This window comes from Rissa tridactyla, chromosome 4 (assembly GCF_028500815.1).
Source record: "Rissa tridactyla isolate bRisTri1 chromosome 4, bRisTri1.patW.cur.20221130, whole genome shotgun sequence".
In the NCBI taxonomy this organism is placed as follows: domain Eukaryota; kingdom Metazoa; phylum Chordata; class Aves; order Charadriiformes; family Laridae; genus Rissa; species Rissa tridactyla.
In genome coordinates, this window is record NC_071469.1 from 32,966,851 (window position 1) to 32,987,380 (window position 20,530).

The following is a 20,530-nucleotide window of genomic DNA, read 5'->3' on the forward strand; positions in this document are numbered from 1 at the left end:
TCTTTACAGTCGGTAATTTAATAAAACTGTGTTTCCAAGACCTCAACATTGAGTTAAGAATTGGAAAAGGAAGTTATGGAGATAAAGAAGCCATGAACACCTTGGTCGGTGACTTTCCTTGCATAGGAAACTGCTGGCAAAAGTTCTGCTGTATTTACTGGTTACGAGAAAACTTGTATCAGGATGGTGGACCTAAACAATGGGCACTAGTTGACTTCTTCAAACTGCTTTTGCCCCACACTACTATGAATTCACAGGTGTGTTCTTATGTTCATTTAGGGGAGCTAGCAGTTGGAAGACATGTTTTTCAAAAGATCTTCAGGAAAAAGTCTTAAACCAGGACTACAAGTTTTCTTGGATGTGAAAAAGGGGAGGCCACCAAGACTTCATTTTATCATAGTCCAGTGATAAATTTGTCCAAGATTCTTTGCTCAAACTGTTAAGAAATAGTGCTTTTATAGATACACTTACATATATAATATATATGTGTGTGAGGGTAAGTGTGTTTACATTTATTAAAAAAAAGACTGAGAAGACCAAGTCAAGGGAAAACTGTTAAAGCTTTCTAGAAGTACAAAACTGGGATGTTTGAACCGGTAAACTATAAGTGAATGGCTTCACATTCATATTTCTTAGTCACTAGTAGCATAAGAATTATAGAGAATTGTCTTGCAGAGGGATTAATACATTATAAAGATGCTTCCTTGGAAGATGCTAAGAAATCAAAAGACATGACGCCATCGGAGGAGAAAAACCTGAAGCAAAAGGACACATTACCTTTTTTAAAATCAAAACAATAGATTGCTATTAGATTATGTTAGGTAGTCCTATGAACAAACCATGATTTGGATATATTATCCAGAACCCATTTTTTGCATTCATATGTGAAAAAATAAATATATAGAAAGAGTTTTCCCCGGCCTCTTGGCCTAGGAAGAAAAATCCTGGTTAACTAGAAGTAAGAAAAAGTATATCATGTAAAAAAAAATACAGATCAGTGAGAATAAAACAACAAAAAGAATAGTTCCCTACCCATTACTTCCCACTGTGTGAACTTTTGACATATCAGCAAACTCTTCCTTTCGCTTGCTACTAGTGTTGTACTGCTCACTGTACAGCTTTAAGGACATCTGTTCAACAGCATCTCTTTGTGCTTCCAGATAGCATAGCTGAACCTCAGCCTAGAGAAAGAAAACAAAGAGAAAAGAAAACACAACAGAAGTTTTTTAAAAAAATAATTCAGAAAGAATGCATTTAAAACAAATACTTTTGGACCGCAACAATTTTAACCAAATGACTCACACCATCATTTGCATGATGATCAAAAAGGCCGAACTGTTAAGTCAGATACAAGTACAGTGTACTCACAAATGCTAGAACTGAACTGTTTGTGTTTCTATCAGAGAATGTGCCATATATTCGATGAGATGTACATCCAATCAAATGCTGCATAAAAATGTCTGGACGTGAATGAAAAAGATATTAGAAATCATGCAGTATGACAGAACAGGTAGATACATAAAATTACATTTCTTACAGGCTTCAAGACTGATATTGTTAACACATTGCCTGTGTTTCATAATTAATTAAAGCCATATTGCTATAGGTATTTTTGTTTTAAACGGTAAGTGTAAACAAAACCAAGCAAATTGGCAGTATTCACATCATGCTTTCCCATATCTGGCGTCCACTGATTACTCAGCAATTTTGAGTGCAAGGAAAAAAGCAATAAGTGAGATGTGCTGTTTTTTATCAGACTCTGCCTGGCCAGAAGAATGTAGAATAATATTTGGCATCATAACTTATTGAATAGACACTTTATTTATTGCAGCTGTGGTGATCGGTTTGATTCTGGGGCTCAGAGAACCAGATGATAAAAGGATGAAATATGCTGTTTTGCCACACTTGCCCCTAGGAACAGGACAAAGAACAGAGGGTAGAGCAAGTTCAAAAGCACTTTGGGACCAATATGCTATTGTTTTCTTTTAATATGCCTCACCGAAAGAAAAACACATTACAAATTCTGATAATGCTTCAAAAACTGCTTCTTCTGTGTAACTATGTACTCTTACTTCCATTAGGAGGCGAACGCCCGCTTAACCATTTAGTGCTATGGCAAGCAAATTCAACAAGCACGCAGGAAATTTTGTATAAGGACTCTCTTGCATTTTCTACTGTGGGAGGCAGGATAGTGAAGAGTTTGCCTGGCTGCTTGCAGAACGACAGAGTTACCAATCTATGAAACAAGGCAGCTGTAAAGAGAAAGCAGTGAAAGAGCTAGAGAGGAGAACGGAAATCTGCAAAATCTAGGAAAAATGCAAGCAAGTGAAGGAAAAGAGGCACTGAAGAATGTCAGTAGGGAAAGTCTGAAGGAAGTCTGGAATGTCTTTATAAGCTCGTGGTAATAACAGTTATGTGTATTTGCTTATGCTTTGCCTTGGTGCAATTTTTGCTGAGTAATAATGTACCTGATTTGGAAATTCCATTTCCTTTTAAAATTTCTCTTTCAAACATTTACAGCTTTCTCTCTCAGTTGCTTCTTACAGTGAGATTTGTTATTTTTGGCAGTAAACCCCAATAGGTTTTTGAAAAATTAAAATAAAAAAAAACAACAAAAAATACTAGCAATTTTCCAAGGAGATAGAAGACAAAAATTCCAAGTAAACCATGCAGGTCTTTTATTGTGTACATAAATGAAATACAAGACTTCCATACCTAGTCTAAAATAGTGGAAAATTAAACCATGTAGGGTTACCAATGAAGAAACATAATCTGAATACAAGACTAACTAGTTGGGACTGTGGTGCTAGAGTAAAATGTTGAGGTTTAAGAGAGCTTTAAAACATGTTTTTTCAGGAACTATAATTAAAACGGCTGTTTGTATAACTTGGAAATGACCAAAAGGCGCAAATAAACAAACATCATCACCTTCCGAAACATCATCACCTTCCTGTTCCCCTTCTAATCCCAAGTGCATTTTCCTTTAAGTTAATAAACAATCCCGTTCCACAGTATACAGGGGCTCCTGATCAAATTTCTTTTCTGGAAGGATTCTTCCCCAGTAAGGATAATCTTCCAGCTGAAAATTTTGTATTGTGCACATAAGGCTATGAATTTTTTCTTTGAATTTGTTCTTACCATAAAGCAGTTATTCACTGGTTGTTTTTATTTTAGTTATGGTTGACTGACATTTTCAGTCTAAAGTCCTGTTGTGAGTGACCAGTAACTTTCTAAAACAATTATATTATAAATTAAAATCTTCTGTGATTGTTTTAAGCCTAGAGGAGAAATCTTGTGGAAAACTTTAAGCAAATAATTTCCCTGATTTTCAGGACGGGTTTGGAAATCAAGATAAGTAATTCTTGCTTTTTTCCTATGGGTTTTGGGTGGGTTTTTATTTGGGTTTTTTTTTTGGGGGGTGGTGGTGGCTGTTGTTGAAATTATGTATACAACCCCCTTCTCCCCACCACCCCCAACCCCAGTACTCCAAAAGGAGGGAATTCACATGTAACTTCAACTCTGCAACATCACACACATTAATTAAAACTCAGCACTTAACTATATAAACACATGGTATTTCTCAAATAGCATAGCTATCCCAATACTTAAGATACACGGGGGTTTTTTTGCATTTTCTAATTCCCCTCCCTGTAATTTCCTCTATATTTTAAAATTAGAAACAGGAAAAATAAAGAAATCAGCTTTTCACAGGTCTTTAATTCTCTGTTCACTTGCAAAAATATTTGTAAATAGGCAAATCAGTAATGTATGGAAAAAGGGAGAAGAAAAGGGAGGATGAAATAGCATAGTGGAAGAAAGGGAAAGGGTAAGTAAATATATGGAGAAGGATGAATAAGAATCCACTATTTCTTCCTCACAGGCCCTCTCGTACTGAGGATTATGAACTCCGGCAACATCATACTCTACGAATCCTGAATACAAGCAATTGTGTCCCCATTCTTGTACCTCAGAAATCTGATCCCTCTATAAATCAACTATTTTTGTTTTTAAACCCAATTTCTGTCTTCAACGATTGTGAATACTTACAGCAACTCAAACTCAGGCAGCGCAGAATTTCAGATGGATCTCTCTGATTCCTTTTCTGTATGAATTCATCTATCTCACTGTTGTACTTAAGGATTTTTTTTTGTCCCTGTTCTACCAATATCAACTGTAAATCCAAAGAGGCTTTGAAGACCTCGAGTAGGTATTGATCAGTTTAAGTCTCAAAACCTACATTCTGCAGAAGCTGAACTAACAGGCACAAAGCGCAATCTAGAAAATAGTACACAGCACAGATACGCAATAAATCTACTGCAGTTTATTTTCAACTTAAAATCTTTAGTGATAATGAAGAACTACTTTTGCAGTATTCTGGCAGAATAAAGGAGCAACTTTATCAATTGCTAATCAAATATAGAAAAGCTACTTGCTTTACCTTCTAGCTTATTTTAAGTGTGCATTTTCAAATTGCCCTACGTACACTTTCTTGTTACTTAACACAACTATAAGAACTTAACCTCTACCACAAACACACCTCTATAGACATGGATATCTGGCAAATCCTGGGAAAGTCTACTGAGATATGCATCATCCCAAATATATTTAATAGAAATTGGGTGGGAGGCAATCATTCATTTACTCTTACTGTCCCATCTTAGAAGTGGAATTCAGTTTCTTCTTTTTTTCAGAGGATGTAACAAGTCAGAATCAGTGAAAAATTGAACATGGAAAAAAAATGACAAGGAATGATACTCGGCAGTTGTTTTCCACTTCATGCTTCTCTTGTAAGTGACCATTTTTGCAGCAAAACCACAATAAAGATGTTGGTGATGGTCTGGTTACACACTTGTAAGAGATTTTCTAACAGTCACTGTCCTACCAGGATGGAACGCGTTTACAATAGGCTGTTGTAAATTAAACTGAGATATTTCCAATAATCAAATGACAAAATGCTCTCATTTTCCTGAGCCTGGAGGATCCAATCTCTGAACAAGACTATGAAAAAACAGTAGTCTCTGGGGAAAAACAGTGAAAAAATTCTGTACGAGTGCCAAATATTCAGTTCTAGTGTTCGATTAATAATGGTAAATATTTTCAAGGCTATTGTCAGAAAGCTCATTTTCTAAAAAGCAAGACCTTATAAATAAACCGAGGGAGCCTGGGGTGCAGAATCTGTTCCTTAAGACTGGCTTTGCATGACAACATAGAATGTCCTTTACTATACAGATCACTATATAACACGAAGGGGTAATCAGTGACAATACAAATCAATGAAAATACATTGTATTTCTTGTTAGACCTACATGTTAGAATGACCTTATTCTGAAGTGAAGAAAGAAAAGACAAGGGATAATGGCTGTTACTGTGGGAGGAAGGAGACTGAAAGGTTATATTGTATACAGAGTATCAAACGAGAGACTCAAAATTTATACCAATATACATTGGAGATGAGAACTCAACGGTAGTGTTATTCTGCTGCAAAATTTTTTTCTATTGGAATGTACTAGAATAAATATCACTGAATTGGTGTTGAAAGGAAAGTATTTTCAGACACTGTTTCCCAGGGAGCACAAGTCCTTTGTTATGAACTATGTTACTGTAAGCAAACTATTCTGTGTTTTAAATATACAAATTATAATACATTCAGTTGAATTTGAATTATGAAAGTATCCTATCTGCCATTATCCTTTCTCTACAGTGCTGTAGAAAAGTTATACCAGTGCCACACTAGACTGTAATTACTATAGAATTACATAAGAAATACGGACAGTTCAGTTCCTCTGCCATTAGTTGAACTTAAGCTGGATAAAAACATTGGTTGGACTAGATGATCTGAAAGGTCCCTTCCCATCTAGGCAATTCTATTCTATGATTGTTAAATTAAAGCACAAATTCCAATTTCAGCCAAACAAGGAAGTGGTCAGATGGTATTATGCAGCATGTAGACTTAGGAGGTTCACACATATATATATATATATATATATATATATATATAAAAAATAGAAGTGCAAACTCAGCTGCACCATTCTAAAAGGATGCACATCCCAGCTTGGCGCTCTTTATATCTTTGTAATTGGTGAATTTCTTGAGAGATAAAATTGGGAGCAATTCCTAAAGTTGATCACAGTAGCATTTATGTGGTCGTATCTATGCCCTCAATCCTTTTTTGTTGATTTCTGTCACAATATTCTGTCTATCTCTCCACATTATAAAGTTGTGGAGAAGGCTTTATTACAGGATGTGAAATAGACTCTGCCTCTGTCACAGATGCAGCTACTGAATAAAATTATGTTGAGGAGTACACGGCTCAAAATACCTTCCACGGAGATGTACCTTACAGAAAGAGTTCTTTGGCAGGCAAGAGTTTGACCAAGGACTCTATACAGACAGGCTTGATCATCCACCACTCCATCCCCACAGCCAGCCAACAGGTCTTCTCTTGCTAAAAACACTTAGGGTAGAAGCAGTACTTCTAAGATGTTGCCCTGGCATTTTAAATGGCCTTGTATAACAGAATCATAGAAACATTTAGGTTGGAAAAGACCTTTAAGATCATCGAGTCCACCATTTGGCAGTGTTAGGCTTGGACTTCAAGTGACTTCTTGGAAGTACTTCTTCTACTCTAAATGTAGGCATCTGTTTTTGTTCTTGAAGCAGGATGGTAACTCTTATCTTCTATTTTTTTTCTTTTCTCTTTTTTCCCACCTCCCTTTGCATAATTAAGACAGGGACCTTGCTGCAGTTGACTGCTTGCTTAGTCTGCTGCCCTTACTGCTTTTGGTTCCCCTGCCTCTTCCATCCTTCATCTTGCACACTCTCTTCAGGACTGAATCAGATTAAAAAATAATCCTATATCATAAAATGAGTTTACTGAGAGCTGAACATTTGATAGGCCTATTACAAAGGACACGCTGTGTTTTGATCATGCAGGAAATTAATTCTGTTAATCAGGGTATGCTTGTTACCAGTTAAAATCTTAGCGAAGTGTTTTTATCATCATAAATCTCAGAAATGCTTTTATATTGGTAATAACTTTATCACTTTGTTTTCCAGTGTACTAAAACCATCACAACAATGTGAAAGCTCCACACAGAATGAGTAAAATTACAAGGCAACATTCTTACTTATCAAGGTACTTAAACTCATCGTAGACTTTAAGTAACAGCAGTAACGGCACAGTGAATTTTAAGCCTGTCCACAGGAGCCATAAAATGAAATTTTAGATAGAGTAGGGCTGTGTTATAACAAGACAGAACTTCAGGCAGTTCCCAGAGCGATCAGAAATAACAGAGAGGAAAAAAAAGAAAGAAAGAAAAAAAGCCTGTAAATAACAGCAAGACCTTTTTGCAGGGTTTCCCTTGGCTTTCAGAAATACGTAGTTTTTTTGCTGTTTTGTTATAAAGATTAGGAACATGACCTGTGACTTCAGGACTGCGGAGTGCAAATGCAATCAGTAGCATGGCCTCAGCAGCATTGTCTGATCAAATCCATGGAGGTCTCCTGATCATGCTGTTAATTTAAAATCTGGACCTCTGGTGTCTAATTCCTTACTGTCCCCCTGCCTTTGGTTCTGTTCAGTGTAACATTAAATACAACAGAAGAGCATGCTATGCCCTGTGCATCCAGCAGATCTCAGCTATGTACCCAGAGAAGTTCCCTATATCACAAATACCAAAAAGCATTGAAGAAAAGTATGAAAGGATTAACCTCTCCAGAGACTTCCAAGACTGTGAATAGTTTCTGACAATAGCATCCCAAAATTGCAAGGTGAAAAAAAGTCCTTGTAAGAATGGGCATTGAACAATGGCCAGTATCTTTTGCTTCTTTTCTTGTCTTGCAGGTCTGCATCTCCAGCCTGCAGAACAGGAGAGTGACAGGCAGGATGGAAAAGCAGGGTTTGTCATAATGGGGGTCCAGGTGGGGAACAGGTTGCTCCGACAAGAGAAAGCGCTGGGATGGCAGAACAGTGCTTGCTAAAAGCAGGCAGAATGTACAAATTAACCAAGATGCAGATCCAGCCAAACCCATCAACATAACGGTTAGAGCACGTCATCAAAACTGCCACATGCCTTCCAGCTCCTTCAGTGACACCTCTTCACATGCCACAAGAATGTAAGAGCAAACACTCCCATTCCTACAAACCCAGAATAATTTGTCCTATTAAAGTAGCAATTAATCAGCACAACTTTTTGTCTTGGTTTCTTTCCTGTCCGGCAGAGAAAACAATTGGTTACAGGAGGTCAGATCGCAGATATGTTGTACTTAAACACAAGGTTGGATACCTTTCCAGGCCAGCCTCGAGATCCCCAAGTAGTCAAGAAGAGGAAAGACTAGTCAGACACAGAAAGTCTTTCCTCAATGTGCTAAAATTGTAAACTTAATCTTACTTAATTAAAACCTCCACTATTTGCACAGTTCTGATTATTCCTATCATTCCCTCTGTTTGCACTTTTCGTGCAATGAAGTGGCTTAAAAAGAGATTGTTAAAGAGTCTGCCTATCATCCAAAGCACTGATATTTCTAAAAGTCATGCACCTCTAAAAGGCTTGCGTACAAATCCCCACGGACAGGCAATGCGCCTAACTCAATCTGTAGGGCTGGGCATTCAAAATCGCCATGCCCTTAAGGTGAAAGGTACCAATGTTCAGAATTCAGGACAGCACATGTGTGCAAGAGAGATTCCAGAGTGATAGTGCACGTTCCTCCGCCCCTGTCTCTGCAGCAGATTGACATGTACATTTCTATTTAAAAATAATGAGGGAAGGTAGGTCTTGCAAAACCAATACCTCCTAGGGAAAACTACCCAACACATCCCAGGAAGGCATGACTGAGCTAATATAAAAATGTTACGGCCTTTTCCTTGGAAATTTTGCTCAGAGATCTACTTTGTGCATATTCTGGAGAAATCTCTTTTCTCACTGTGGGGAGCTGTACTGCCTCACAATGAAGTGAAACCTGATGACTTATTTGTAGAACGTGGCTTCCAAGTTAGCTGAATTTATTACATTGAAAAATCTCATTTGGAAGTAAATACAAGGTAATTATTTACTTCTTTAAACTTGCAATGTATGAATCTGAAGTTACTTTGGTAAGACACATTGACTTTTAGTTAATTTTACCACACTGTAGTAGTATTCCTGTTTTATGTTTTGATATCTTTTCATGAACAGAGATTTTTGTACAGTTCTGCTACTTAGTTGAAAGGAACCTACATAAAATGTAGAAATGACTATTAAGATGATGCCATATTACTGAAAAAATATAAAATCTTTTTTCAGTAATACTTTATCATTTGTAAACATGTTACATAGTATTTATTTTACGTAGTGCATGAACAGTTTGATTTTTTTCCAAGTAGCTCCATTTTAAACTTCTACATGCTTGAGAAATGTTTCATATTTATTGACCTAAACATTACAAATATACATATATATACATGTTTAACCACTAGTTCCACGATTTCCTATACATACCAACTCACAAAATTGCAGAAGTTTTGAGATGAAGTCTCCTTTTGATTCAATATTTTGAGTCAAATATTTTGAGAGGCTCAATACTGTCAAATATTTTCAAGTCCAAACTTGGAAATAAGTGTACCTCAAAGATTCTCACTGAATACTTATTTGACTTGTTCTGAAATTGAAGGAGAGTCTTTCCATGCCTAGATAGTCTATTTGATGTTATATTTGATGGAAAAGTTTTCTTACTATGAAATATAAATGTTTTGGGGTTTTTTTTGTTTTTGTTTTTGTTTTGTTTGTGGGTGTTTTTTTTAAATTAAGACCACTTTTTCTTTTCTCTTACTGCGGAGAATCTTTTTAGATATTGAAATATTAATGATACAAAATTGTGCAGATATGAACACAGGACTCTGCCTCCACTGCAAGATTAAGTAAGAATAGGCAGACTATGAAGGATGATAAAAACCGCATGTTACTTAATTTATTTATTTAATAACAGCAGGGAAATGCAGGCTAAGTGTTTTTCTCTGTACATTATTTTTCCCATCGATATATATTATGTGATATATATATATATATACACACATATATGTGGCTTTTGAGGAAAATTAGAACCAGAAAATTCAAAAAGGAATTTTGAGGAAATTTTAAAAAATATTATTAATAAAAATTTTAGCAATCCTTGTAGCAACGGCAAAACATGTAGCTTAATACGTTGATTTGTACAACTGCCTTGCCATGTATAAAAAGCAGGCACAGACTACTGCTCCTTTATTTATTATCCTCAGATGAGGAGGCTCTTGAAGTACCTGACACCTACTGAGGTAGAGGGAACTGTAAAAAGATAACTGTTTTAAACATAAAATATTTGTATTGCTGAGAGGTCAGCTTTGCCGCTGCTGACTTCATTGCAATTTGCATACTATTAAAGCATTACCCATAATGTTTGTAAAATTTAATTTTAAAGCTATGCTGTTAAAGATGTTTGCTGAATTGTAAGCACCTAGGACATTTGGGAAATTTGTTAACACTTTGATAGTTACAGCATTTCTGCCTCACTTTGCTTTTTATTTAACCCCCCCACAAACACACACTTACTATTCTCTTCTTCCGTTTTACGGCAATGAATCTCATTTTAATGCAAGCTGAGACACTTAAAAACCCCCAAGTATACTGCAACAGTACAGTAATGGAGATAACTTCCCCTTTTATTCTCAATATATTTAAGTTTGTTAAAAATGTCACTAACTTATTTATTTACTTTTTGCTGGGGGCTGAGATCCAATTATACTCCTATAGACTAGAGGTGATGGTTATGATTTTCTACTTCACTCTAATACAGGCTTTCTCATTAAATCTCACAGCTCGGTAATCACAGTCATCACATTTGTGTTTCAGTGCTGCATTCATGCTCACATTCTCTTCCCCTGGATTTCCATCCTCCTTCTCTCCCCTCCTCCCCCAAGATCTTTATTTACTCCATGGCAGAAACTGCAAAATTAAAGATGTATAATGTGCAGATACAATCTTTGCTTCCTTTGCTCTGCCAGACTAGCACTTCACTCTAAAATACACTTACTTTGGGAAGTACTGATATTAACTCGGTTCCTATAGTACGTGAACTACCGTTCCCCTTTGAAGTACTATAGAAAAGTTGTCCTTAGATGATAATGGAAAGGATGGAGTAAAGCAGGAACGACAAGAATTACTTTACATACTAATAACAACAATTTAGTTATCAAAACAGTACAGAACAAGCATGCCTTTATACCATGCTTTAAAAAATTTAGCTTCCTAGGGTTCTAATAGTCTTTTCCTATGGTTCAGGAATGCACAGTAGCACTCAGCCCAGTGCCTGTATCCTTATTTCAAAGAGAATCATTCAAACCGACATCCACCCTGTCAAGAATCTTGACTTTGAGCTGCTAATGCAGAATAAAAATCAATATAAATTTTGATCATTTGATGAATATTTACTTCTTTCTTTGGAGCCTGGGGATTTAGAATTGAAAACTGCTGAATCAAGTCATTTTATTTTTTTGTGTTTGTGCCAACACCAATTTACTACCCTCCTGAAAGTTCCTGAACAAGATGTCTCATGTGGCATACATGTTGGTTTTTCCTGTCAATCATAACTGTGTGCCAGTAGGGAACCATAAACATTTTCCTTTCATATTCTTAGTTCTCCAAAAAGGAATATTTTGATTACTTCCCTGGAAAAGGTAAACTTGTCTTATTTAGTCATACTGTAGAATGCCTATGTCTGTTTTTCTAGGACGGCTGCTGTGCCTAAATTGATACTATCTATTAAACATTTTCTTTTCAGTATGAGTTGCTTCATACAAAAAAACAGTTTATAATCACTGCAAATAAAGCTTAGTAACACAAAACAGATAAAGATCTACACAGATGTTATTACCTCCCCTATACATTTTCTGAAAAAATGCATGAAAATTCTGACCAGTATAATTTGCACCAAATCTTTGTGAAAATGAAGATAGCAGGAGATAAATAGATCCCACAAGCAAGCAATTAAGATGCAACTCTAGTTTGCATTTCATCTTAAAAAGAAATGTACCTTCAATCTTAATAAAATGAGCTTCTAAAAAATGTATATGTAAAGCTCCTATGTTTCCATAGCGATTGGGGAGGGGGGCTGAGGGAAAAGGAAAAACGATGCTTCTAAATTTGAAAAAGACCTAGATTAGTTTAACAAGAACTGTAAATGCAAGCAATTTTCATCTTGCAAAATTTTTTTATATATGACTCAGTGGCAGACGGGCTTTATCTTAAGGAGCAATTTTGTTGGTCTCTTATAAATTAAATAAAAGTGGCAGCAGCTGTCTTTCAGAAGGCTGATATAGGCTTGTATAGTCATATGATATTATGTAGACAGATGTTTTAAATAAAATAAAATATTTAGATTGCTAGATACCTTGCTAGATACAAAGGCAATTATAGGATGTCTTTGTTAAATTAAATTTCTCATTCTTCTGAGAAGAAAGAAAGGGAATTGTCCTGGAAACTGTACCAACAGGAAATGATCCTATATCTAAAACAGCTGGAGACTGTAACTAATATAAATTTACTTGAAAATAAAAATGCTGTATGTCTCTAGAGACATGCAGCAACATGCAGTAAAAACAGATGCGATATAAAATTATTTTTAAAAACGTCTGTTTATATACATATAAAATATTAGATATGATCCATTCATGTAGAGAGACTGTTCAAGGCTAAGACAAAGTAACAGAACAATTAAAGCCCTACAATGTAACAAAAGTGATCTGTCTTTTCTAACAATAAAAACTTTTTTCACAAATGCTGCCTTTTCAGAAACATGTTAGACACCTTACTTTGACAAGGATTCTAATGTGATAACACTTTATTGCATTATCAAGACAAAATTTAGTGGAAACCTTTTATCTCAGCACTTTAAGGCAGATTTTGATTAACATCGATGTTATGTGTGTCAAAGCTCCAAAAATAACTTTAAAAGAAAAGCCAACATCCAGCACTCAAATTCTTTAGTTACTGTATTTAGGAAAGCTTTCCACAGTGTAAAAGGGAATTTTGGCAGAGTAAAGACTGAACAATTTGGTCTTATGTGAACCCTTTAAAAAATATACCACATATTCTAGCCCATGACTATCTACTGCGACTCAACCTATTTGCTCTTTCCATTTTTATTGAAAACGCCACAGTAGAACAGACTGCATTCTGTGTACTTGTAGTTGTTTTATTCTTCCCCAAGACCTCTGTTACAAACTTGTCATGACTCCAGGCCCAAACCTGCACAGCTGATTTGGCTAAAGCACCTAAGGTCTTCACTTACTCATAAAGCAAACATTCTGGGAGGAGTACATATGCCAAAACTTAAGAATAAGAACTTCATGGGTGTGCCTCTCAAATCACCACGGACAAAAATCCATCCACATTTGCATGGTCGCCTTCTTCCTTGTTCCCTAATAAAAGGATACTGTAGAATCACTTGTTTATGATGCTTTTTATGTAATATTATTTTGTAATTTGACCAATGAATTAAACGTTTTTTTCTCTCTCATACCTAAAAAAACCACCCCAGCTAAATAAAACCAAAACTATATTACAGTCCCTACGCAGCAAAAGGAGTAAATGGTGTTAAAGATTCCTTTCAGAAAGCTTCAGGTTGGATTGCTTTCATTTTTTCCAATAGCCTTAATTGGCTAAGTGCCTTTGGGCCAACAAATACCCAGAGAGACCTAAGCTCAGTAATCTTGTAAATACAATGATTTCAACAGATTTTCATCAAAGACATGACCATTACACAAAATACTGCCTGTTTGGTGCTGTATCATTTCTCATTTAGAATGTAGTTAAAATCGACAAATTAATACAAGATTTATTGTTACAGTGTTCTGTGCTACCAAGAGTCCAACAAATGGGGCATGTTTAGCTATTTTTACTTAAGTTTAGACGTTTTACTTTAAGTTTGGATGTGGACAAACATTTTAATTTCACAAGGAAAAGGTGCCAGGTGCAAAGCAGACTGAGAGTAGCAAAATCATCCCTCTCAAGATGTGGATGTCCAAAGATGGCATATGTGTGTCACAAATGTTCATGTGACTATACAATTGCAGAATTTAATCTTTTTCCTTCAAACAATATTAGGAAGTATAACTGAGATGACAATAACATATCACAGTATAATATGCATACCCGATACATCTTTTTATTTTAACACCCGAACCATGAAAATGTGACTTTTCTGCAGCTAAAATAAGATGCATATTGACTCAAGGAATCTGCGGTTCAATTACTACAAAAAATATCTGTCAAGGGAACACCTTAATTAAAAGATGCATATTTCCAGTAACCATCAATAAGACAATATTTTGCGGCCATAGAGTACACGTAAAAAAACCATTATACCGTTAAAGAAGTTGAGTATTACTACATGGGGACTCTGAGCACTCAGATTATGATAGACCTTAATCTGTTTCCAGAGACTAAAAAACTGTGAGTTCTAAAGCATCTAATGACCTTACAACATGATGTGGGACACAGCCTTCTTAGAAGTTAAAATAGCAACAAAAATCATTACGCACTGATTAATCAAAACCCAAGAGAGGTCACAAACTGATAACTCATAAGTCAGGGGTTGCTACAATATTTTAAATGCAGTTTGGTAAAAGGTTTTATTCTAATCTCACAAATTCCTTAAACAGATTGATTGATGCTGCAAAGATTTTTTTTGCTTTTGTCATAGCATTAATTAAAATGGAGGCATTAAGCCCAAGTGTTACAATAGAATATTACAGCTTTTATTAACAAGCACAGTCAATCTATCATACAGATAGTCAACAACCACTGTAGTATGATGGTCTAAGGCCTAAGGACATTTTTAGCTGGAAAATATATAGGTACAGGTGAGAGATCCTGATAATATAGCCACAGGCTGACCCTGTGCTCCAGGTTATTTTTGCTAAGCATGGTTGAAAACTGACTCTCTAGTGGTCTGTTTCCACAGAGGCCACATGGGAATTATGCTTGGAGACACTTTTGCATTACATGTATGAACAAAATTTGGATCCTACCATAGAACCCTACATCCATTCTTCAACTGTGTGTCCAAAGCAACAAAAGTTAGCATGCTTTTTTTGGATTTTGGTTTCATTATAACTGAACCATCAATATCGTATTGGAGTAGGCTCAGATTAAAAGTTCAAGTCTTGGAGCTATCAGGGATAATTACCATAGAAAGTTGTATGGTAGCAGGACATTACGGTCTTGTTTATGGAGCTTAGGTAGAATTTCCAATCAGCATGATTGCATCTATTTCTAGTGCTTTGTTAATCGCTTCCTGAAGCTGCTCATTAAAAGCTCCTATGTCAACACGTAATGCTGTGGTGGCTGAAACAGAGATTGGGAATACAATCACATCTCTTGGCTTGGCTGAGAAGTACACTGCAATGTTGCGCACTTTATCACAAATGCTCCTTTCCCATTTGATAAAATGCCTTACCATGTCATGGAACAGTGGTCATTTATTTCAGAGGAACAAGCTGAATCTTCACCACTAAACACTGGATGTGAGCAAACATCATTCTATTTTTGTCTCCCTCAACAATGGAATTGCAGTGAGACCCAAGTACAGCAATTTAACATCTCTCTTACAACAGCCACAGAAGTGATGACAGCCCTAGACAATAATCACTTGCCAATACCATAGTACTTACCTACCAACTGTGAAAGCTCTCATAGCCGTAGTCAATAATTGAACCGACCAATTCCACTGTGCTGCATGTGATTGGCGATATTATCCCTTTAAGTGTGTTATTTAAGTTTGCAATGCAGTTAATTGAAACCCTACTAGATGCAAATCAAAAGTTTCAGCCTTAATTGAGATATTTTGAAAATTGAACCCATTGCTTCAGGCAGGTGCTACATGAGATTCCATTAATATAGGTAATTAACATTAGCCTCTGCTTTAATTAACATGCACACTTTAATTAGTAAAGCATTAACCAACATTAAAAAATCTGATCTTCATGCATCACAAAAACTGCGAAGTTATGACTATGTTATTTTTTCCAAGACTGTAAATCATACAATGTCTCAATTCTTTTTTCTTTAAATACATCAAAATATTTTAAAAAGATAAATATACATATAAAATGTACATCCTTGAACATTTAAATTGGTGGTAAAATTTCTTAAGAATATCTAAAATATGAAGAAAGCTCACATAATACTTCGAGACTTCTGTCTAAAATTTATAAATGTCTATATTTTATATATATGTGTGTATGTGTATCTAAATAGTTGCTTTATAAATGAAAATAATTCAGTTGTAATCAGATCCACTGCTCACCGTTAATTCTATGGCAGAGTCCAAGACAGTATTTTCCAGAGCTGGCATTTTAAAAATAAACGTCCTGTCAACAGCACTAGCTTTGTTTCCCATCTCGCTTGTTCTAACACATACCATTTTAACATCATGCTGCTCCCCAGAGTAAATAAGCCTATGACTGCAAACACATGTTTGCAAACGAACTGAACATCTTCTTGAGTCTGCTCAGAGCCTAAAACAACATCCTCAAGAACTATCCTGTTGCTCCAAAAGTTTTTGTCTTACTGTGTCGCAAAGCCCACTACTGAGCTTATCATCTCTGGGAGTTCAGGTCACTGGGGAGCTGTAGTGATATAACTGAGCTGGTTCAAAATCAGCCTTTCTGCAGGTCCATTTACAGCTCTGCAAGCTCTCTAAGCAAGGGAACTTGAACAAGCGCAGTTAAACTCCTGCTTTCAAACCAAATACAGGAATATTTCTTTGATACAGACAAGGTCTTTACGACTATGCACTGCTTTATTTCGCATCTGAAGTTAAAATTCTTATTTAGAAGTATAGTATGTTCCCAGACATACCTAATATAAGAAACTCCATCCAAGCCTGTGAAATTAAACGGTACAAGCTCCAGCTTAAATATCCTTCTTTAAATAAAATTCAACATTAGTATCTTTCAAAATACATTTCCAAACAATGCAAAGATACCTTCATCTTCCTAATCCTTTCCTTCTGTTATACATTTACCCATACGATCCTGACAGCTTTGCTTTAAATATGGTTAAGTTCCATTTCTACAAGCTCGTTATTGCCACAAAGATTTCTGATCCACTCACTTTATTTCCTGGGTTTCCCTTCTCAATACATAGAGGTGGAACATATATCAATTATTGTTATACAGTTCTCATAATAAGATGCTGGATGTTTTGTCTTGCATAATACAGTCAGTTGAAACATAGATCTCTACAATTTCTGCACGTTCTGAACCTCCACTGCATTTGGCAGTGAAAGGAATGGACGATGTTAAAGGACTATATGCTCTATTCATATTGCCTCCAAATACCTGCGGATCTCAAAGACAGCATGTACATGTGCAGAGAAAAGAGTATGTCCTTTCTGAAGCTCCTAGAAGTACCACATCAATGTCACATCAGAGTTCTATTTGTTTCTTTTTGTTGAATGGGAAAGAACTTTCATGAAAGAAACGTGAAGACAAAAAAAAGCTTTAAAACTGGAAAGATTCACTTAATCAATTTTAAGCACTTTTTCTCCATGGGAATAAATCCTCCATTGTGTTTCATATTCGTAACACACACACATATCAAATGTAAGGCTTTCCAGACACTGAATCTACAATGCTTCCAGCTAAAAAAAAGCTAGATCTCTTTGGTGCAATTTGCCAGATTTTGTGGGATTCTGCAGGACATATTGTAGAATTTTGACCATTTTCCCTGAAATTAAAAGAGCATTACAGCTAAAAGAATATTTTGCTGCGTGCTCTTCATGGCAGGCTGTTTAATTCCCTATATTTTATATCCTGCAAAACCACAGCTGGACTGAAACCAACATAAATAGTCAAAATCTGTCCTGACTTTCATCTGAGTAACCCAAAGAGATCAGGAAACTATTGTTTTCTGTAAAGCAATGTGACAGCACTTTTAAAACAGTGATTTTCACAATACAGAGTTCTTCAAGGTCTGTGCATATTCAGATTTACATTCAATACTGAATGAATCCACAAAATAGGCTTTTTGTCTTATTTACTTGGTTGAATTTAGCTACATATTTTCTTCCCCTGGGGAGTAACAAAGAAACAAGAATAAAATATGTAAAGAAAGTGCTTAAAAACCTCTAAGCAGCATCTTGAGAATCAAGGTAGTCTCATCCTGGGGTGGAGAACCCACAGTGTATCGATGACACAATGATGAAAGAGCCACAGAAACCCCTGTTCCTCTGTAGAACAAGCAATAACTCTGCAAAAGCCCAGCTCTTCTATAGCCCCATCAGAAAATAATCCTCCGGTTGTCATTGCAACATAATTAAATAGCTGGCTCTACCTACCACTCTTTCACTTTTTCAGAGGAAACCTCCCTATTGTTGGGCAATGGGGGCAACAGGAGGATACAATGAGAAACTTCAATTTTGATTGCAGTAATCTTCTGCAAATGTTGTTGGGTTTTGGTGACAAAGAGTTTCTGATTGCTTTCACAGCTGGCCATACTACCTACATGAGCCTGAAGTTGAGGGTGATGGATTTTACAAACACTATACTCTTCATTAGTCCTGATACCACAAAGTTAAAATAGACATGCTTCCCTTGTAATATCAAACTAAAAGTTGGGAATAACTGACCCAGAAATTCTACCACATTAAAATCAGTTCTTCATTCACCTCTGCCACCATTGCTGATTTTCCTTAAGTAAACTTGTTCAGGGTCTTATTAAAAATGAACAGCTTAAAAGAGTCCTAATGCAGTAAAAATACACATATCATACAATATTATAAATAAGCAACTTCCAAATCTGCTAAAAACATCAGTTTTAAAATATGAAAATCAACTTCCCAAACTGGTCAGTGTAGTACGTATGATGTCCTTCTTCGGTGCAGTGTTTTTCTTCACTAAACAATTGTGTATAAGAAAATTCAGGACTTCCGGTAACACAAGAATTATACAGGGAATGAAGTGCATTGCATTCATGACATTTTGAAAGGTTTCTTTTTTCTTTTTTTTGTTCCCTAGTGAGGTCTTGAAAGTGCTACCATTCAAAATCTTCTAGCACCTCCAGCAAAATAGGCTAAACCTAGAAAATGAAGGATGGGTTGTATTCTGTCAAAGTCAATGGCAATTTTCTTATTATTTCAAGCAAGCAAAATATGCTATTACAAATCATGTGACCAAAAAAAAAATATATATAAACTCATAATTTCAAAGATATGGATTCCTGACACCAATATTCTACATATTTTTAAGATAGCTAGAGAATGCATACAGTAGCATAACTACTGTGACATTGGGTTGCAAGAAAAGAAAAGTTTGAAAGCAAGTGCAGAGGTGTCAATGTTTTTCAGCGGTTACAGGAAAAATTGAATTTTACTACTCTAAGAATAATGCTGTCCCTTTTTATCACGAGGAAGACAGGACAATATAGGGTTTGGTTAATAACTTGAGCTGGAACTTGAAATGTCAGCCTTGCTTCTTCAATACCACTGCAGGAAGGAAGGGCTGGGGACATCACATCTCTTTTGTTCACTGTGGGAAGTGGATTTTGCCTCCCTAGACTAGCTACCGCTTCTTCTACACCAGCTTCTTCATTTGCAGCTATAAGTTTCCCATGACTTAGACCCAGACAACTGCAGACAGTAGGGTCATGGCTACCATAGGCAACCACCTACTTTGCATTGTACTGAGAGCCATCCCTGAAGCTTTCTGTTCTTTTTCTAACAGATGGTCTAATAAAAGATATTAATCTTTGTCTCCCTTGTCTATAGTTCATAACTTGTCCTTACACACTAAAGTTATGAGCAGTCTTGCACCATATAGAGTTTGACATGTTCTGAAACACTACTTTAAACATGCCTGGAACACTTCTGTAATTGCTAAAAGGAAAATGTGCATGATAGGCAGCACTCGATGTCCTTTTGTTAAGAACAATGACTTTTCTTAGGCTGTGAAAATACACAGCTAATATCCTTTATGAACCAGAATGATAACTATTATTTTTGTCTGGTGGAGGTTTTTGAGTAATTTGGAAAATGTGACTTACACTTACAAAAGCCACAATGAATATGAGAATGCAGCTTTGAAGTTAACTCACTAAAACAATTTTGAAAACCTACATTTTACTTTTCTATGTTTAAAATGCCATAATATAAAAGACACTGGAAGATTAGAAACAATCACTCTGGTAGGCACTGTATTACATGGCACGTCATTTACAGAGCCACTTTTTTCTTTTTAAAAGATGGTAGAGCCGTGCACCTTAGCATGTTCCCAAATGACAGTGTATCCTTTTAGTGCGAGTTTATAATTCCCAATAGTATCCCTATTGATTTGATATAAACTATTTCTAATAAGATAAAATCAACCCTGAACTTAAAATCCTACCACAAGGTAAGAACATTCCACTTAAAGGTTGATTTTTTTTTTTCCTGTGCTTGCATGGAGTCCTGGAAAGAGACCTTTCTGTTGATCTTGCTGCTTGCCAATACTGACATTCCCTATTTGTGTCTCTGGCAGAAC

General features: G+C 35.9%; 1 protein-coding gene across 5 annotated transcripts in view; it reads right to left on the reverse strand.

The window, feature by feature from the left end:
* AKAP6 (A-kinase anchoring protein 6) overlaps positions 1–20,530 on the reverse strand; it is a 292,117-nt gene that overhangs the window by 88,876 nt on the left and 182,711 nt on the right. For all 5 annotated transcript variants that reach the window (XM_054199824.1, XM_054199826.1, XM_054199825.1 and 2 more), the window contains one exon: positions 1,033–1,181. In XM_054199824.1, coding sequence (XP_054055799.1) covers positions 1,033–1,181 — 149 coding nt within the window. The remainder of the gene's footprint in view (positions 1–1,032; positions 1,182–20,530) is intronic.